The 18,187-nt window shown below is 37.6% G+C and overlaps 1 protein-coding gene across 1 annotated transcript in view; it reads left to right on the forward strand.

Annotated features, from left to right (window-relative positions):
* The window catches only part of usp34 (ubiquitin specific peptidase 34), a 723,586-nt gene that overhangs the window by 261,976 nt on the left and 443,423 nt on the right, over window positions 1-18,187 (forward strand). Inside the window, 1 exon segment of the mRNA XM_051919324.1 lies at window positions 17,292-17,374. Coding sequence (XP_051775284.1) covers window positions 17,292-17,374 — 83 coding nt within the window.

Here is an 18,187-nt window from a genome sequence, read left to right on the forward strand (position 1 = left end):
TTGGTCCAAACGTATTGTCCCCTGGTGGCTTAGGTACGTGCTGCTGCAAAGTTTTATTCACTTCTGTAATAAACAGAAGCAAATCCCATGGGGTGAGCCAGGCTATAATGCCATACATAAAGTTCATAAAGTTTCAGAAGATGAAAAGAGGTGACAATACGGTTTTCATGCAGGCAGAAAACTTGGTGGCAGTGGCATGGCACGATGGCAAATGGGTGACTTGTCTCTCTACAGTACACACTAACAATATATGTTAGAAAATGCAGCAACAGACAATTGAAAAATAGGCACCAAAGCAACACGTATTGTAAGGAGTGCAATGTGGCAATGACTGAAATTGGCTGCTTTGAGCGAGATCATACTTTGCTGTGTAAAATGTATGTGATACGTATGTGAAATCATAGAGTATGCAGGCTCATACAACATGCAAGACAGTAACATTTGTCAAAAGTAAATATTTTTTGTTGATTTGATATGTTAAACAATTGCTTTGTGTTCTTTTTTAAAAAATGTTAGTTTTTGGAAAAATATTCAGCCCTGGGAGAAAAGAAACAAAAAAAAAATTAGCCCTAAAAGAGTTAATTCAATTCAGGATCTGTAATTGTTTCAAATTTTTTACACAAGTAGGAATATATAGATTCAATTATTTACTCTTTTTTTTTAAATGTAAGTCGGAGTAGTGTGGCCTTGTGTTTTCTGTTTATTTTAAAAATGGAAAAAATGTGTTTGTTTCCAGGAAATTGAATAATAAAAATGTAATAGTCATTGCAGATTCTTCTTTTAAATAACTTAGTTGTCATGCTCATTACCCTAGCATCACAAGTCTGCCTATGATGAGTGATAGTTAACACTAGAATCCCCGAAGCCTATGAAAAATCTCATAATCCCGACCCACCTTAAATCCTTTCGCACCTCTCCATTAGCGTCTTTTGTGTTGATCAGCACAAGCAGCCTGCTGTCCCATTCCCCTCCTTGACGGAGCTCAACTCAGGCAAAAAATTCTCCCGGCTCTAGGCAAGGCTCCTTATCTGCTTGTGAGGTGCCTGGAGTTGTACAGGGTAAATAATACAGTATATTGTTATTTGGAATACATGCATTTCTTGTGTGTTCCGTGTCTACAAAGATTTGGGTAACTGTAGGATGAAAGGAAATGCAAAACAAAGAATGCTGAACACATACCTAAAGCAAATATTTTTCCATGTTATACTAATAAAAAAAATCAATTTACATGTTGCTGTCAGTGAGTTACTGTACAAAGTCAAGCTCAACTGTCAATCGACAGAAAACTAATACGTATTCCTGGATGGTGCTGAAGTATGAACTGCCGCCTTATGATCGAAAGATTGCTGCTTTGAGCCTCAGCAATTCACATTTTGAGTAGTGAGCTACTATTATTATTGTTACCATAATATAAAAACAAACATTTGATGTGAGTCTGTAACACCCAGTGTAAATTAATTGTACTTGTAAAAGTTAGCATTCTTTTTTTATTCAGTTTTATTCTCTCAGTCATGTTCACATTGCACCCCGATCTGACACTGCTAGTTTTCAAATAAAGACCTGCTAATAGAAGTGAACTCAGATGAGGGTTCTACAAGGGAGACAGAACAAAAGCCCTCCCTGAAAGAAACGTCCACTCGCACATACGAACAACACAGCTGCGCCAGGCGTAAATGCAAAAGATGGCACCATTTAGATGCAGCAACAGGTCGGGCATCATCCTGACAGTCAGTCTGCCCCACACGTATCCTTCAAAGAAAAAGCAGGGCTTATGGAGCTTGCCAAGGTATTGTGCAAAGTCCAGTTTGCGATTATGTTTTGTAATGGTCTTTATATGAATAGCATACATATGTTACTTGTATGAAAGCCATATCGAATGTTATATACCTATATTTATTTACTTATCTTCCTACAATGTAAAGTCACAAGTACAATACAATACAATACAATACAATACAATACAATACAATACAATACAGTTTATTTTTGTATAGCCCAAAATCACACAGGAAGTGCCGCAATGGGCTTTAAAAGGCCTTGCTTCTTGACAGCCCCCCAGCCTTGACTCTCTAAGAAGACAAGGAAAAACTCCCAAACAAAACCTAGTAGGGAAAAAATGGAAGAAACCTTGGGAAAGGCAGTTCAAAGAGAGACCCCTTTCCAGGTAGGTTGGGCGTGCAGTGGGTGTCAAAAGAAGGGGGTAAATACAATACACAGAACAGAACAAATCCTCAATAAAAAATGAAAATTTATTTTAGAAGTATGGAGCAGAATTTAACAGTAGATGATATCACATAATAAGATTTAGATAATTTCAGACTCCTGGAGACGTCATCCATCAAGCTGCCTCCCCCGTTTGGCCATTCCACGGCTGAAACAGTGTTGGGCCAGCCAATCCGATGAAAGGACCCCTCTTTCTCACGATTCCTGTGATCCTCCATCAGGGATGACTTTACCTTAGGCAGGCAAAACAACTTGGCAGGTGGGCCGTGGCACCAAGTGTCACATTTGAGTACCGAGAAGAGAAACAGAATAGATGAGGGTTAGTATCCAATTCTAACTATCATGTTACTTATGTTTTAGTGCTAATGACTAACAACAGAGATGCAGTATGTACAGTTAATCAGCAGCTCTAGTCAGGATATGCTAAACTGAAGTCGTGAGTCTTCAGCTGGGATTTAAAAGCTGAGACTGAAGGGGCATCTCTTATAGTAGCAGGCAGACCATTCCACAGTTTAGGGGCCCTGTAACTAAAAGCTCGACCTCCCATTGTTATTTTATTAATCCTTGGAACCATAAGCAGACCAACATCTTGAGATGTTAATGTGCGCTCTGGTTTGTAAGTCATGATAAGTTCAGACAAGTAATCTGGACCTCGGCCATTTAATGCTTTATATGTTAAAAGAAGGATTTTGAAATATGCCCTAAACTTAACCGGGAGCCAGTGTAAGGATTTAAGAACTGGAGTTATGTGTTTTTATGTGTTATGTGTATTTTCTTGTTCTTGTAATAATTCTTGCAGCCGCATTTTGTATTAACTGGAGGCTGTATAAAGAACAGTTTGAACATCCAGTGAACACTGCATTGCAGTAGTCAATCCTACTAGAGATAAATGCATGAATTAATTTCTCAGAATCCTGTTTATTTAGAAAGCGCCTTAATTTCCTAACATTTTTAAGATGGAAGAAACATGTTTTGGACAACTTTGTAATATGCGCTTTAAATGACGTGCTAGAGTCAAAGATAACTCCTAGATTGCGGGCTGATTCAGTAAAATTAATTGGGATTCCAACTGAGTTAAATGATGACAAAATATTGTTATGATCAGCGTCATTCCCTCCAACAATTAATATCTCTGTTTTATCTGTATTTAAAGACAAGTAGTTCTCATTCATCCACTCCTTTAATTCGCTAACACAACTAATTAAAGACAACATCGGAGAAACTTCATCTGATTTAAAATGAAAGGTATAACTGGGTGTCATCTGCATACGAGTGAAAATTAACAAGTAGACTGCAGAACTTCCTGTGTTTGATGACAAGGGCATGCTTGCAAAGTACATGTTTACTGAAGTGACTTTAGCTGCAGGTGGAAGCTCCTGTTGCACTCTGCAACAGTTGTTACAGTTCTGCCATTGTCCAGAAATGGCTCCATAAGCTTTATGACAACAGTCTCAAGTCCTTCTCCCGTGGGACAAATGGGATCTTTTCCTGAATAAGGAGTAGCATTGCACATGTACTGTACAGTATATTAATAGTACTTATTCAGGAAAAGGTCTTTCCTTGGTAGTCTCAAAGTATGCAATTTGGTGCTACGGTAGTACATGTGGAATTTAGGCACTGCCACCCCAGTACACTACCTAACTCGTGCAGGTTGCTCACTGTAATAGTTTTTATTATTTTTTGGTAGAATAGTAATTAGTTGCTGGCATAGTGATTTTGGTTGAGTGTTACTTTCTTTATCATTCTAAAGCATAGCTTGTTTTTAGAGTTTTTTGTGGAATTCTGCTAGGTAGCCATCTTGGTCTTCCACTTTCTCCCTCTGTAAAAAGTTAATAGTACCTTTCAAATCCCGGGAGCCTGAGAGGTTAATCCAGCTCCAGTATGTAGAATGCATTATGTTGAGCCATTTCTGTTTGATCAAAGACATATTTAGTAAGTGCCTTACTTTCCATTCTTTCTGATGTAAATAAATCTTATTATTTAAGTTTTTAGTTTTTCTTTGTGTTTAGTGACTTTACTACCAGATTTCTCATTAATTTCTGAAATTGCACACTAAACTTTTATTAGTCTTTTTCTACGTTCATAAAAAGAGTGGTGTGACTTAAGAATTGGTTCTTATTTTTTCTCTTGTAGTCAGTAAATTGAATTCTGTATGTATTGACACGTTTGTAGAACTTGTCCTTGGGTGGTATTACATATTTTCTACAGGCTTATGATGAGTCAATTTTCACAGTGTGTCCCCAATTATCAGCAGTTATTTTTAATTTACTAAGGACTACTGGTAGAGGTGATGGTTCAGTAATAGTTTTCAAAAACATTGAATTGTCGGCTCTTATCAGTTGCGAAGTTCTCTTGTTTTGATGTGCAGTTTTTTAAAATTCAGTTGTCCTGCCCTGTTTTGTTTGCATTAACGTACAAATCACCAAATGTTAATAATCATTTTTTTCAGATCACCAAATGTTAATAATCATTTTTTTCAGAATTACAGATTTTCTTATATCTATCATATCTCTCAATGAAGTCAATTTTCTTGGTGATTTTAACATTGATGTCTGCTGTCCATATAAGCCACTTGCTAAAGAGTTAATTTGCTTAGTTAACTCCCTTAATTTTACTGTGCTTGTTTCTGGCATGGGTACACATTAGACTTGGTTTTATTTGGTCTCCCAATTGATAACTTAGTGTTTGTTTATGTGATCACAAACCCATCATGTCTGTGGCTTCACTTTCATGTACACCATCTAATTCTTCTAAGTCCCTGCATTTTTCTCACACTATTAACACTTTTACTGTCAGACTTTTCTCTTTTGTTTATTAAACTGCATCTGTAGTCCACCCTACTGAAGACAGCCCCTGATGTTTGGAACTAGATGAGCTGGTCAGACATACCAAATTTTATTGCTTTTATTAAGTTAAAAGAGAACTTCTGCTAAAGCTCAACCTTGCTTGAATAAGCTGATGTGCTTAGGCTTGAGGCATGCTGACCTGAACTTTGGAAACGCTAGAGGCTGCTGAGAGTTTTTGGTGTTTTTTGTGGTGTGAGAGTTAAAAGAAATACATTTTACTCTTAAAATCTTGGGTTTTGGTGGCCGTTAAGGAACCGTGCGGTAATTTTTAGGTGTTTTTTTTTGCCTGCACAAGAGCAAAAGTAGCTGGGTGTTTGGTGGTGTGCTTGGAAAAGTTACTTGTACTTTTTAGTCTGTGAGGAGCCAAACAGGCAATAAATCAAATATTTTTGTATGAAAACTAATCTGTGTCTAAACTAGTATCGAGGAGGTAAAGTAGAAAGCAGCAGTAACTGATGTAGCATTTGTAAGCAAATAACCGTGTTGTAACAGCAATTCCTTAGTGTAAAAGAAAAAAAGAAAAAGGCAAAGGCCACGGCTGACTTCAAAGCAATAAAGGGGAAGGCTCAGTGGTGCATAGGAAAGAGGCCAGCATTAAGACGGAGATCAGGCACATGGGGCTGTAGGAGCAGATATGGTAGTAAAGTTTTTTTTTTTTTTTTTTATTTTAGATTGAGCAGTACGTAGCTGTTCAGAGGTAGAACAGTTAAGAGGGTGACTGCATAAGGGTTCCTTAATACTGGGGAATACAAACTGTGCGAGTGGAGAGCTTTTAAGTAAGGAATAAGAGGAGCGCAAAGTTAGGAGAACAGACAGAGAAAGGTAAAGTTAACCTCATAGAAGGACAAACAGCAAGCAGCTGAGAGGGAGAACAGTACAGGTGCTTAAGGAGACAAGGTGTAAAATAGATTTAGCAGTTCTTAGTGTTACCATTTAAGTTAAATCATTTAATTTTAAGAAAACAAAAAGGCAGTTTTACTAATCCTAAATCAAACTTTAATAATCAGGCCAATGCAATGCAAGTCCTCTTGGATGTTGGACTTTTTAGATGATGCTTTGGAGGAGCCAGTTATCTATGAGGGCTACATCTGCAGGAGATGCCAGCTGATCCAGCACCTTGAGCTAAGGGTCGCTGAACTGGAGAAGGATTTGGCTGACCTGAGTTGTAATAGACCATTTGCGGACCAGGCCCAGGTGTCCGTTAGAGAGAGAGAGAGAGTGTGCACCCCCAAGGCGGCACGGGAGGAGATTCCGAACTGGACAGGTAGAAGTAGGTGGGCCACGGTCACAAGGCATAAGGTGAAGTGTGCACACTGTCCGGGGGCATCAACCCCAGGATTAGAAGTGTCAAACCGTTATCATTTTCTTGTGGAGCTGGACGGTGTCTCTGATGATTCTGAGATGGTAGGCAGGGATGAGGAGCCCCAACAGGCCACATCAAAACCAGTTCCCAGAAAGAGAAAGGTAGTGAGTTGGGGAGTCAATCATTAGGGGGATTGAAGTGCAAATGTGCGCCAGAGACGGAGAGTCTCTCACGATGTGTTGCCTTCCGGGTGCACAGGTGGGGGACCTCCCTGGAAGGGTGGATAGGCTCTTGGCCAGAGCAGGGGTGGATCCAGTTGTCATTGTCCATGTTGGAACAAATGACATACATAAGGGTAGTCTGTCAGTTCTGTGATCCAAATTCAAAGAGTTAGGTTCTAGGCTGAGAAACAGAACTGACAAGGTAGTCTTCTTTGAAGTTCTTCCTGTGCCACGCGCCAATCCAGGTAAGACTGAGGAGATTAGAAGGCTCAACATGTGGATCAAATCTTGGTGCAGGGTAAAAGGGTATAGGTTTATGGGGCATTGGGACTCCTTTTGGAATAGGGCACCAATGTATTGGGGAGGCGTATGAGTAGGCTAGTCGAGGAATGTTTAAACTAGGGAGTGGGAGGGAAGGACGTTTATGACAGGCCAGGTTTAAATCTATGCATGGAGGAACAAATAACGGTATAGAAATAAAAATGTGTAGTAATGTAAGCCAACATTTAAATACAGAAGGAGTAACACTTTAAAAATAACTTGTCTTAATGCTAGAAGTATCAAAAATAAGGTTAGTGAGTTGGAGCTGTATATAGCAGAACATAATTATTAGGGGTGTGCAAAAAAATCGATTCGCGAAAGAATCGCAATTTTATCTCTACCGATTCAAAATCGATTCATACAGGACACAAAATCGATTCATACTTCCCATTTTATAACGGCACGAGTTTAACTATTTTTCCGGATAGGAGTTTGTCAATCCTATAGATGGTGCTATGCCAGTTTCTGCTCAGATAGTAATCCTTGGTGTGAGTAAGAAGAAAGTGAGTGCGCGCTCGCGCAAGCATTCGATAGACGAGCCATGGAAAACGCAGTGAAAAAGAATATTCAACCTGCCCCGTCCTCATTTAAGGCAGACGTTTGGGCACATTTTGGATTCTACAACATTGATGGCAAGAAAGAGATTGATAAAACTCACGTCATATGCAAGCTTTGTAAAGCTAAAATCAAATATTTTGGAAACACTACAAACCTCAGGACTCACATGGCACGTCATCATCCAGAGGATGCAAACGAAGTTCAGCCAAAAGTAAGAAACATTCCAGGAGACCAACGCACTCTGCATCAATGTTGCAAACTTCCAACCAACTCTGAACGGGCGAAGAAAATAACTCAATCCATAGCCTGTTTTATTTCCAAAGATCTGCGTCCCTACAGCGTTGTTGAAAATGAAGGCTTTCGGTACATGCTGAAAACAGTTGAGCCTAGATACGCTATACCAAGCCGTCAGCTTTTTGCTGAAAAAGCGATACCTCTGTTATACGAAGAGACGAAGAAAAAAGTAGCAGAAGCGTTGAAGACAGCAACAAGAGTAGCCTTAACATGCGATGCATGGACATCAAGGGCAGTCCAGTCGTATGTAACCTTTACCGCTCACTATATTACAGACAACTGGGAGCTTGAGTCATGAGTTTTACAAACTACAGCAATAAATGAAAGCCACACAGCCGCACATATAAAGGAGAACATTCAATCTGTCGCACAGGAATGGCAGCTCACAACCACTGACCTGGTAATTGTTACCGATAACGCTGCTAACATGCTAGCTGCTGCACAGCTGGGAAACTTTCAACACGTTAAATGTTTCGCACATACCATCAACCTCGCGGCACAGAGAGCTCTGAAGCTGCCGTCTGTTTCACGTCTGCTGGGGAAAATTCGGAGAATTACCGGATTTTTTCATCGCAGTGCCACCGCAAATCATGTCTTGAAACAGAAACAGAAACTTCTGGAGCTGGCACCGCACAAGTTGACAACGGACGTGGCTACACGATGGAATAGTGCATTCGACATGATCGATAGATTCCTGGAGCAACAACCAGCCATTTGCGCTGCGCTTCTCTCTGCTGAAGTAAGAAAATGTGGAGCCGGCATCTGCACACTAGACGAAACCGACGTCGCCAACGCAGAAGAAGTTGCTGCAGCCCTCGAGCCATTAAAAGAGGCAACAAACATAATGTCTGAAGAAGCCACGCCGACATTGTCTGTGATAGCCCCACTACATGCGCAGCTACTTCACGAAACAAAAGCAGGATTCTGTGGTGAAACAGCACTCGTGTATATATATATATATATATATATATATATATATATATATATATATATATATTATATATATATATGTATATATATATATATATATATATATATATATATATATATATATATATATATATATATATATATATATATATATATATGTATGGTATATACAATAATTAATAATAACACTGAATTTCTAATTGAAAGACAAAGGTTGGTTGATTGCGTTTTTGTTTTCTTTTATGGTGCATTAATGCAGAATGAGGAGCCAGACATCCCAAATGAAGTGCTGGATGATGAAGGCCCCCCTGTTCCCAAAAAAAGAAATACTTCCCTGCTGAATTTACTAGGCAAGACTTTCACTAATGTCAGAGATGTTCCTAAATCCGCTGGCACCAGAGCTGAGGAAGAGATGAAGAAGTATTTGGAAACTCCATCATTGTCACTCTCAGAAGACCCCCTAACTTGGTGGAGGTCTCAGGAGACTGTCTTTCCCCTCCTTGCAAAATTGGCTAAATGCTACCTATGCATTCCTGGTACTAGTGTTGCAGCAGAGAGGGTATTCTCAACTGCTGGGGACATAGTAACTGCACAGCGGAGCATGCTAACTCCAGAACATGTAGACCAGCTTCTGTTTCTACAAAAGAACATGTACATTCCAGCAGATGGTGGACTTTAAACTCACTAATGTGCGCATACACCTGAATCTAATCTAATATATTCTGATCTGTTGTCAGTTTGACTGTAGTTGTCACAGTTCAAAAACTGTTGTCTGCTGAAATGGAAACAATTTAGGTAAAAAGAAAATGTTCACAATTAATTATTATTTTGGATGTTACACTTGTTACAGCACTTTACAGCCCAATGTAGCAGCATTTTTATTTATTCTGATAATGGCACTTTACAACCAACTATAGCAGCTCTTATTTGGTTTTATTTAATCTACTTTTATTTAAAGTGTCAATAAAAGTTGTTTAATTTAAGTTGAAAGTTTGCAGTTTATATTTGCAACAGTTTATATTTTTGTAATGTGACTTCAACTGTTATCTCAGGGCTGTATTTTGTATCAGACTGATGGAAAATAAAAAACAATCATAACGTTTTGAATCGAGAATCGTTTTGAATCGAGAATCGGATTTGAATCGAATCGTGAGCCCAAGAATCGAAATCGAATCGAATCGTTAGATGTTCTGAATCGTGCACCCCTAATAATTATGATATTATACCAATGGAAACCTGGCTAAATAACAAAGAAGGGGATGAGTGTAACATAGAGTGATGCACATTTTTTGGAAGGATAGACTGAACAGCAAAGGAGGTGGGGTTGCTGTTTATTTCAAACATTAAAACATAATTTAAATGAGCGTCCTCTTCAGCTGGATGAAGAGCCCTATCTTAGTGAGGACATATGGCTTCGCCTGGAAAATATTAGGGAAAGAAGTCTTATTTTAAGTATGTGTTATAGACCACCCAATTCAGACAGTAATTTCAACACACATCTTTTTAGTAATATCAAAAAGGCAAGTTTACCGGGAGATATTATAGTCATGGGAGACTTCAATTATCCAAATATTAACTGGGATAACCTTGCAGATGAACGAGCACAAGGGCAGGAGTTTTTAGAAGTGATCAGTGACTGTTTTTTAATAAAGCACCAACATGGAGTGAAGCTTGTCTGGATTTAGTGTTTTGTAATAATCAAGATAGAATTGAGGGTGTAGAGGTGATTGCACCACTTGGGTCAAGTGACCATAATATAGTACAGTTCTCAGTGTTTTGTAAGATTGCACATGCAAAAACTAAAATTATTAAGTTGAACTTTAGTAGGGCAAATTTTGACCAGGTGTGACAAAGTCTGAGGAGGATACACTGGGATAAGCTTTTAAATCTGGAAACAGTCGAGGAGCAGTTGAACAGGTTTAAAAATGTTTTACATGTAAAGCAGGACAGATTATACCTAAATTTGGAATTAATAGGCAAGTAAGAATAAGAGCAGCTCACTTCTGAAAACGGAGTCGTCCAGGGTTGATCCCGTGAAGTTTGGATTACCAATCAACAGTTGTTACCGTTGCACCACCGAAGCGATTGTATCAAAGTGGTGTGAATGTTGCACCCTAACGCGGGTTCTTTTTCTGCAGTTATATTCTTTAATAGAAGCACACTTGTTCTATTTGTACCTTTTGTGAAAGTGTTTATTTGATATTTGGACTTCAGGCTTCACACATTAAACACATCATGTCTACATTTTGTCAATTATTACTAAAACATGAAAAACGTTTCTGTTTTAACGATGTGTTTATATAGATTGTTGTAGACACGGAACACACATGAAATGCATGTGTTCCAGATAACCATATAGTATTTATAAAAGGTGTCATTTTGCTTGACTTCTCACTCTATACAACTCTAAGCAAGGTAAACAGACTTGAACTGAGAAAACTGTGCAGCGGTGGGGCGATGTGATAGTAGGCTGCTTGCTGCTTATCGACACATTTACAGGACAAAAGACGCTGATGGCGAGGTGCGAAGCGATTTAAGGTGGGAAGGATCTATGAGTTTTTTCATAGGCTTTGGTAATTCTAGTGTTAAACATGGCATTGGTGCTTCTTTTGCTAAAGAAGCCATTTCTAGACCCAACACTTCCCAGTACCTACTTGACAATTTCAAAACTTTGATACAATTAATCATAATATTCTTTTGAATCTGCTTAGTAAGACTGTAGGTATTCAAGGAATGGCATTAGATTGGTTTGTGCCTTATCTGGAAGGAAGATCTTTTTCAGTTGGTATAAATCAGCACATCTCTCCACCTGTACCTCTTAAATGTGGAGTACCACAAAGATCTATTTAGGTCCTCTCCTTTTTTTCCCCCTTTACATGCTTCCTCTTGGCTCTATCTGTAATGACTACAATATTTTATGCCATTGCAGTGCTAATGATACACAGCTCAATCTTCCATTAACCCCTGGCGATAGCTCCTCTCTGACAGCTCCTTCTAATTTTCTACAGGATTTTAAAAACTGGATGTAACTTCCTCCAGCTTAATGAGAGCAAAACTAAAATAAAACTTTTTGGTTCCCCTGGCTCCACTACAAACCTTAAATATAATTTTGGGCCACTCTCTGTATATCTCAGCCCACATCTTAAAAATGTTGATGTTGACAGTTCTTAACAAACATACAAATGCAGTGCTGAACGGAGCTTTTTTTGATTACGGCCTATTGACAGACTGAAACCATGTCTCTCACGCAGGGACCAAGAGACTATCATGCGTGCATTTATCATATTCAGACTGGACTATTGTAATTATCTGTATTTGGGGCTTTCACAAGCCTCCATACATTGCTTACAGCTTGTCTAAAATGCGCCAGCCAGGCATTTCACAAGCACAAAGAAAAGGGAATATTTTCCCATTGCTGGCCACACTAACACTGGCTTCTGGTAAAATTTATAATTTAGTTCAAAGTTTTATTTGTTTGTAAATCCCTACATGATCTGGTTCCACAGTACATCTCAGATCATCTAAATACAAAATGACTTGACTTGAATTACTTGCCTTTTATATAAATCAGGATTATGTGAACAATCTGATATGCTTTAAATTTTTCCTATTAATGTTCCCATGGGTATTTCTGGAGATAGATTAGTCTCTGTGAAAATTTCTGACTTTTTAGGGATGAAAATAATTACATTAATGTGTCTTATGTAACCGCTGAAGTTGCTTTTAATGTTTACTGTATATTAATTTTCTTGTTTTTATTTACATGTTGTTAATGAAGCAGCAGCAGGTGAATCCAAGCATATTAATAGCACTAGTGGGTTACTGGCATCAGCTTCACTTAATTGTTTCCTGTATTGTTTCTTGATAATGATCAACACAAATCAGAAGAACCACTTTGAAAGAACATGGGAAAGCACGAATTATCAGACTGGCTCCTCCTCCATGAAATCAGTTGTTAAGTGAAACAGACTTGAGCAGGAAACTGGGATTGATTTGGTTTCATTGTAGTGGCAGAAGCTACAGGAGTATACATATCCAGTCCTGGCTAAGTTAATATTTAGCATCCCTTGCAACTACTTTCCCTTGTTTGGGGTAATGCGTTAAAAGTTGCATGAATTAAGTAGTCAGATTACTTTTTAAAGTTGCAAGTAACTTAATGCAGTGCTTATTTTATTGAAGGAAAAATACTAGTGTTTCTTTAGCACATGTATGGTATGTTTTTTAATGTGTTATTATGGAAGTTCATTTTCATTTATTATCCAGAGACAGGTGGTTATTAAAAGTTTTATATTTGAAATTAATCAATTATTTCTGCTTTTATAGAAAAACTAAAGTTACTGAAAGTAATTAAAGTTAGCATGAGAAACCTAAGATTGTAGTGAAGCCTTTTATTTTGTGTATGTGATAACTTTTTGTTCAGAATTTTATTTCTTTTTAAAATAAACTTTGTTGAACTGAGGAATTTATTTTGTTACTCATTTGACTTATGCTGGATCCTATCTTGCTAAATCAGTAGCTGTTCGATTTTGGGAACCTGGAAAATATGCAGCTACAAAGATTATTTACTTCACAGTCCATAAAGGACTAAATATTTTCTTAATTGAGAAGTAGTTGACCATTACTTTTAAACTTAAAATTAGCTTTACTGGACATAATATATTCTCCCATTCCCAATGCAATAATTGACATCCAAAGAAATAACAAAGGCTTATTTAAATAAGGAGCACTAAAAGCTGCATAGTAAAATGAATAGCATTAAATATTGCTTTTTGTTACCATCTTGATCTGTAATGGAGTAGGAATGAATGTTGAAATATTCTTTTTTCTCTTTGTTCAAGGAAATAGACTTATTTTGATTTCAAGTATGAGTTTCAAGTCTCTACTAGAAGGAAAAGTAATGCACTATTTGTAACACATTGCATTTTCTAATCAGTAACTATATAACAAATTTAATTACTTATTTTGTAAGTGATGAATAATGTAATTAAGTTAATTTTAAAAGCAGCATTTCCCAACACTGGTCTGTAGTGAACATTTATTTTCTGTGTGTGGATTATGTTGCTAATAAAAAAATTAGTATTCCATTTTGGACTGGTGTAAACAAACTGGTCTGCTTAAGCAAGTGGCTAAATAAATAGTGAGAAAGTAATAATATCTTATATTTCTTCTTCATATGATTTTAAAGAAGACTTATTGACATTTGCATTTATAGCTCAAAAAAAAACAAAACTTTGAGCTTTTGACTGATTATTTTTAACTGTTGTTTCTGTTAAACAAAACTGTTCTGTCAACTAATTGGAATAATTTATTATTTATAGACGTGATAATTAAAAATTAATAATTTCTGCTTTTATCTAAAAACATTAGTATGCTTGAAGGAAATATGTAAAATGTACATAATATGTTAATTCTAATTAAAAATGTGAATTATGTGATTACATTTTGTAATGGAAGAGAAGCTCTAGAAAAAACAGGTGAATCTGTTGTTTAGTTCTCAGATAATTTGGTTTACCTGCAGATAAACAGGTTCTATTAGAATTAGTTGAATTACTCCCTACAATGACTGGAATCTTGCTTCAAAGTTAAATTTAAAGAGAACAGATTTAATCACCTAACCTTTGACAGCACCCTGTATTGCAATGGGTTGTGTATGTAATATGATACAGCATATTATGCCCAAGGCCTCTGCAATACAACAATTGGAAAACTATTGGTTCACTCGAGGTAAACTAAACATTGTTACTCTAGACCATAACCATGATTAAGAAGGTATAAGGTAGGGGTGCCCAATGCGTCGATCATGATCGACCGGTACATCGGAAAGGTAGTGCAGGTAGATAGTGTTGCATTCAAAAAAAAATTTTTTTTAAACGTTACTCTATCACATATCCTCCCTATGGCATTTGCCACTTGATTGACATACAGGGCGGCCAGTCTGAGATCTCTTTTCTTCTAACACACTGGTCATCCCGCACGCACGATCAAACACACAAGCATATCGACTAAAGAAGGGATTTTAAAAAAAAAAAATGTTTGGGGAGGGTATGGGCTGGATGTGGAATTGGAAGAGGATTTTTTTTCCTCACAATGTCACAATTGAAGTGCGTTTGTCTGATCTGTCAATCTATCATTGCTATTCCAAAGAAGGAAAATGTGGAAAGGCACTTTCAAACTGTTCATAAAAACTACGAAACTGACTTCCTTCCGAAAAGCGATCTGAGAAAGAGAAAGTAGAGGGGACTAAAATCGCAGTTAATCGAACAGCCGTCATTTTTCACTTGGCTGAATTCAAAAGCAAAGGCAAAGCAAAGTACACCGAAGCATCGTTCCGGGTGAGTCACTTGATCATTAAGCATAAAAAGTCCTTCCAAGATGGAGAAATGATTAAAGAGGCCTTCGTTGCGACAGATGGCTAGGGAGAAATTCCTGCTGAGATTTCAAGACCCCTGGCCAGAGAAAAAGGAGTTTATCCTTGTCTTTAAACATGCAGAATACAAGCAACGTAATAATGATCAATGGCCGCTAGTCTTGGCATTATTTTTCCGATCTAACCAACATGTTGAATGAGCTTAATTTACAGCTGCAAGGAAAAGAGAACTCCATGGTCAATGATTAGCACAGTTAATGCTTTCAAACGAAAAATGCAACATCTGTCCTCAAAGCTGCAGCGCCTTGATTTGGGGAACATCCAAAACCTCGCGTCAGAGCTGGAGACGCAATGGAAGGTGTGTGCGCAACTTGACAGCATACGCTACAGAGCAGATTGAAAATTGCCTGTCAGACTTTGACAGACGGTTTCAAGACTCAGCTTTACTTGAGCCAATCACTACATTTAAGTGCTATCCATTTAGGGAAGATGTTGAGGGTGATTCATCCGCATCAAAAATTACAACACTGTTTCACCTAAAACTCCTCTACAGTGGATGATGAGATTTTGACACTACAGGGTGACATTCAGCTGAAGTCTGGGGCTCTTGGACAGTTTTGGAACTTACTCACAGAGGAAAAGTACCCAAACATGAGGAAATGTGCTACCTCCTTGACTGCATTATTCGGCTCTACTTATTTATGCGAGTCAGCCTTTTCCCACATGAAGATTATTAAATCCAAATCCTGTAGTGACCATAAATGTATTGAATTGTTATTGTGCCATAAAGGTTATTCAGTTATGCAAGGTACAAAAACATATATTTAATGTATAAAGTATACTCATCTCTATATATAATCTTCATTTGGATCTTGATCTTTGTTTGTCCGCGAATGAATTAGAAGAAGAAGCACTAGATGGCAGTAGTGAGACAGCTTAAACATAGGCATTGCATTAAGAATCTCCTCCAGGCTTATACTATTGAAGACTGTAGTACTCCAGTCACACCTCAAAACACAGACATTCAAACTAAACAAATTGTTGTGCTTTAAATTAACTAATCTTTATATATAATCTTCATTTGGATCTTGATCTTTGTTTGTCTGCGAATTCCACGCATGCGTAGACCACCTTCCAGTTTAGTACGTTGTTGTTACTCACGGATGTCAACAATGTGCCGGAATAACGAAAGGGGTGGTGGACAGTGTTACGCTGGTTAGCTTCTGAGGCCTGGTTAGAGAATGAGATTGCCGAAGATAAAAGGTACGTGCCTACGTAACATATGAATGAAAGAAAGACAGTGAGTAAAATGAATGACAACGTAACAGCATGTTCCGGAAATTATTATTGTTACGTTGTAGCCGGTGAGTGCTGCGCATCTCACAGTTGTACTGTGGCTTGCTCACATGTCAGTGAAGTGATCCCTATTTATGCTTTAAAGAGCCTGGATACCTATGTGTCCCCCTTTTATAACCATTGCTCCGTGTATATTGCCTTACTCTTTGGATTGCCACAAAGCAACCTGCGAGATTGGAGAAAGGTTGAGAAGAGATCGTGAGAGGAAATGACAACGTCGTGAAAATGAGACGGACTGTGAACGGAGAGAAGCAGAAATGCTCCTATACCACCACATAATTACTATTCGGACAGTGATTCCGAGTAGGCCGTTCCTATCGAATCAATGTCCAAGGGTTTTGTTTTGTAATTTTGTTTCCCTTATAAAAATCATAATGCTGTGCGACGAATGGCCCAGTTCACGACTGGCAGCCGGCGTTTAAACATGGAGCCCTTCACAGACAACTTTAATACACGCAACGTAGTTGGGTGCACATGGCTAGTGTATATGTATATATATATATATATATATATATATATATATATATATATATAAAATTTTTAATGTAGGTAGATCATTTCGACCTGGTCATTTTAAAATTAGCTTGCAAGCCAAAAAAATGTGGGCACCCCTGGTATAAGGTGTAGTGGCTGTTTTCTGTGCACACTTTTGCATTTTCAGATTTGTATTACTAATGAATATTAAAAGCCCCCCTTCACATCCTTATTTTTGTTTTCATTTTGAGGTATTTATAGTTTAAGCCATTTTGCAGTATTAGTGATGTAAAGCAGCGTAATTCTAAGAAGACTTATTGCTGTATGTTGTTATGCTATGATGACCATGCAAATAAAGGCTTATGGTAATTTATCTTGCACTCTCCATTCTATTGCAGGTATAGTCATAGTGCAGAAGTTCAAGTAAGACTGCAGTTCCTGACTTGTGTTTTTTCCACACTTGGCTCTCCGGACCACTTCAGTAAGTTTTGTATATAGCATTAATATTAATTTAAGACTAATGGTAAAAGTAACAAAAATCTTACCTTTCTCTATGCAGTACTAGGGTGTTGTACCGTGTATGCCATTATGAAAGTAGAGAAAAGCCAAGCAAAATGACACCTTTTATTGGCTAACTAAAAAGATTACAATATGCAAGCTTTCGAAACAACTCAGGCCCCTTCTTCAGGCAAGAAGAAGGGGCCTGAGTTGTTTCGAAAGCTTGCATATTGTAATCTTTTTAGTTAGCCAATAAAAGGTGTCATTTTGCTTGGCTTTTCTCTACTTTCTCTATGCATGAATTATGAGTAGTACAGGAACACAAATGTTTCATTGCTTAAACCTGTGTTCTCTTTAAGTGTTTACTTTCTAAATATATATTGATTTATAATTTATTTAGCTATATGTTTGTGATTCCTGTGCTGTGGAATACAATCAGAAATATTTTGAAACTGTATTTTCACCTAAAACCGTGCGTCCACATTAACAAATCCTTTATAAAGCAGCCAGTCATTATAAGTAAGTTGGTACAGCTGGAATAATCCAAAAAGCTGCTAAGTGGAAGTTAGCCAAATTCCATTAATTCATCAAGGTAAAGTACAGCAACCACTGAAGTTGTTTATTGTTTCCTGTCAGCAGAACAGTGACATAAATCTGTGTTTGTTTCATTTCATTGGCTTAGCAGACTCTTGTATTTATTATTAATTCAGTACAAACACCATGGCATTTTGCATATCATTACATTTAACTTGATAGACTAAATAAAGGCTGTGAAGTATTTTGATTATATTTACTC

This window comes from Erpetoichthys calabaricus, chromosome 15 (genome assembly GCF_900747795.2).
Source record: "Erpetoichthys calabaricus chromosome 15, fErpCal1.3, whole genome shotgun sequence".
Lineage (NCBI taxonomy): Eukaryota > Metazoa > Chordata > Cladistia > Polypteriformes > Polypteridae > Erpetoichthys > Erpetoichthys calabaricus.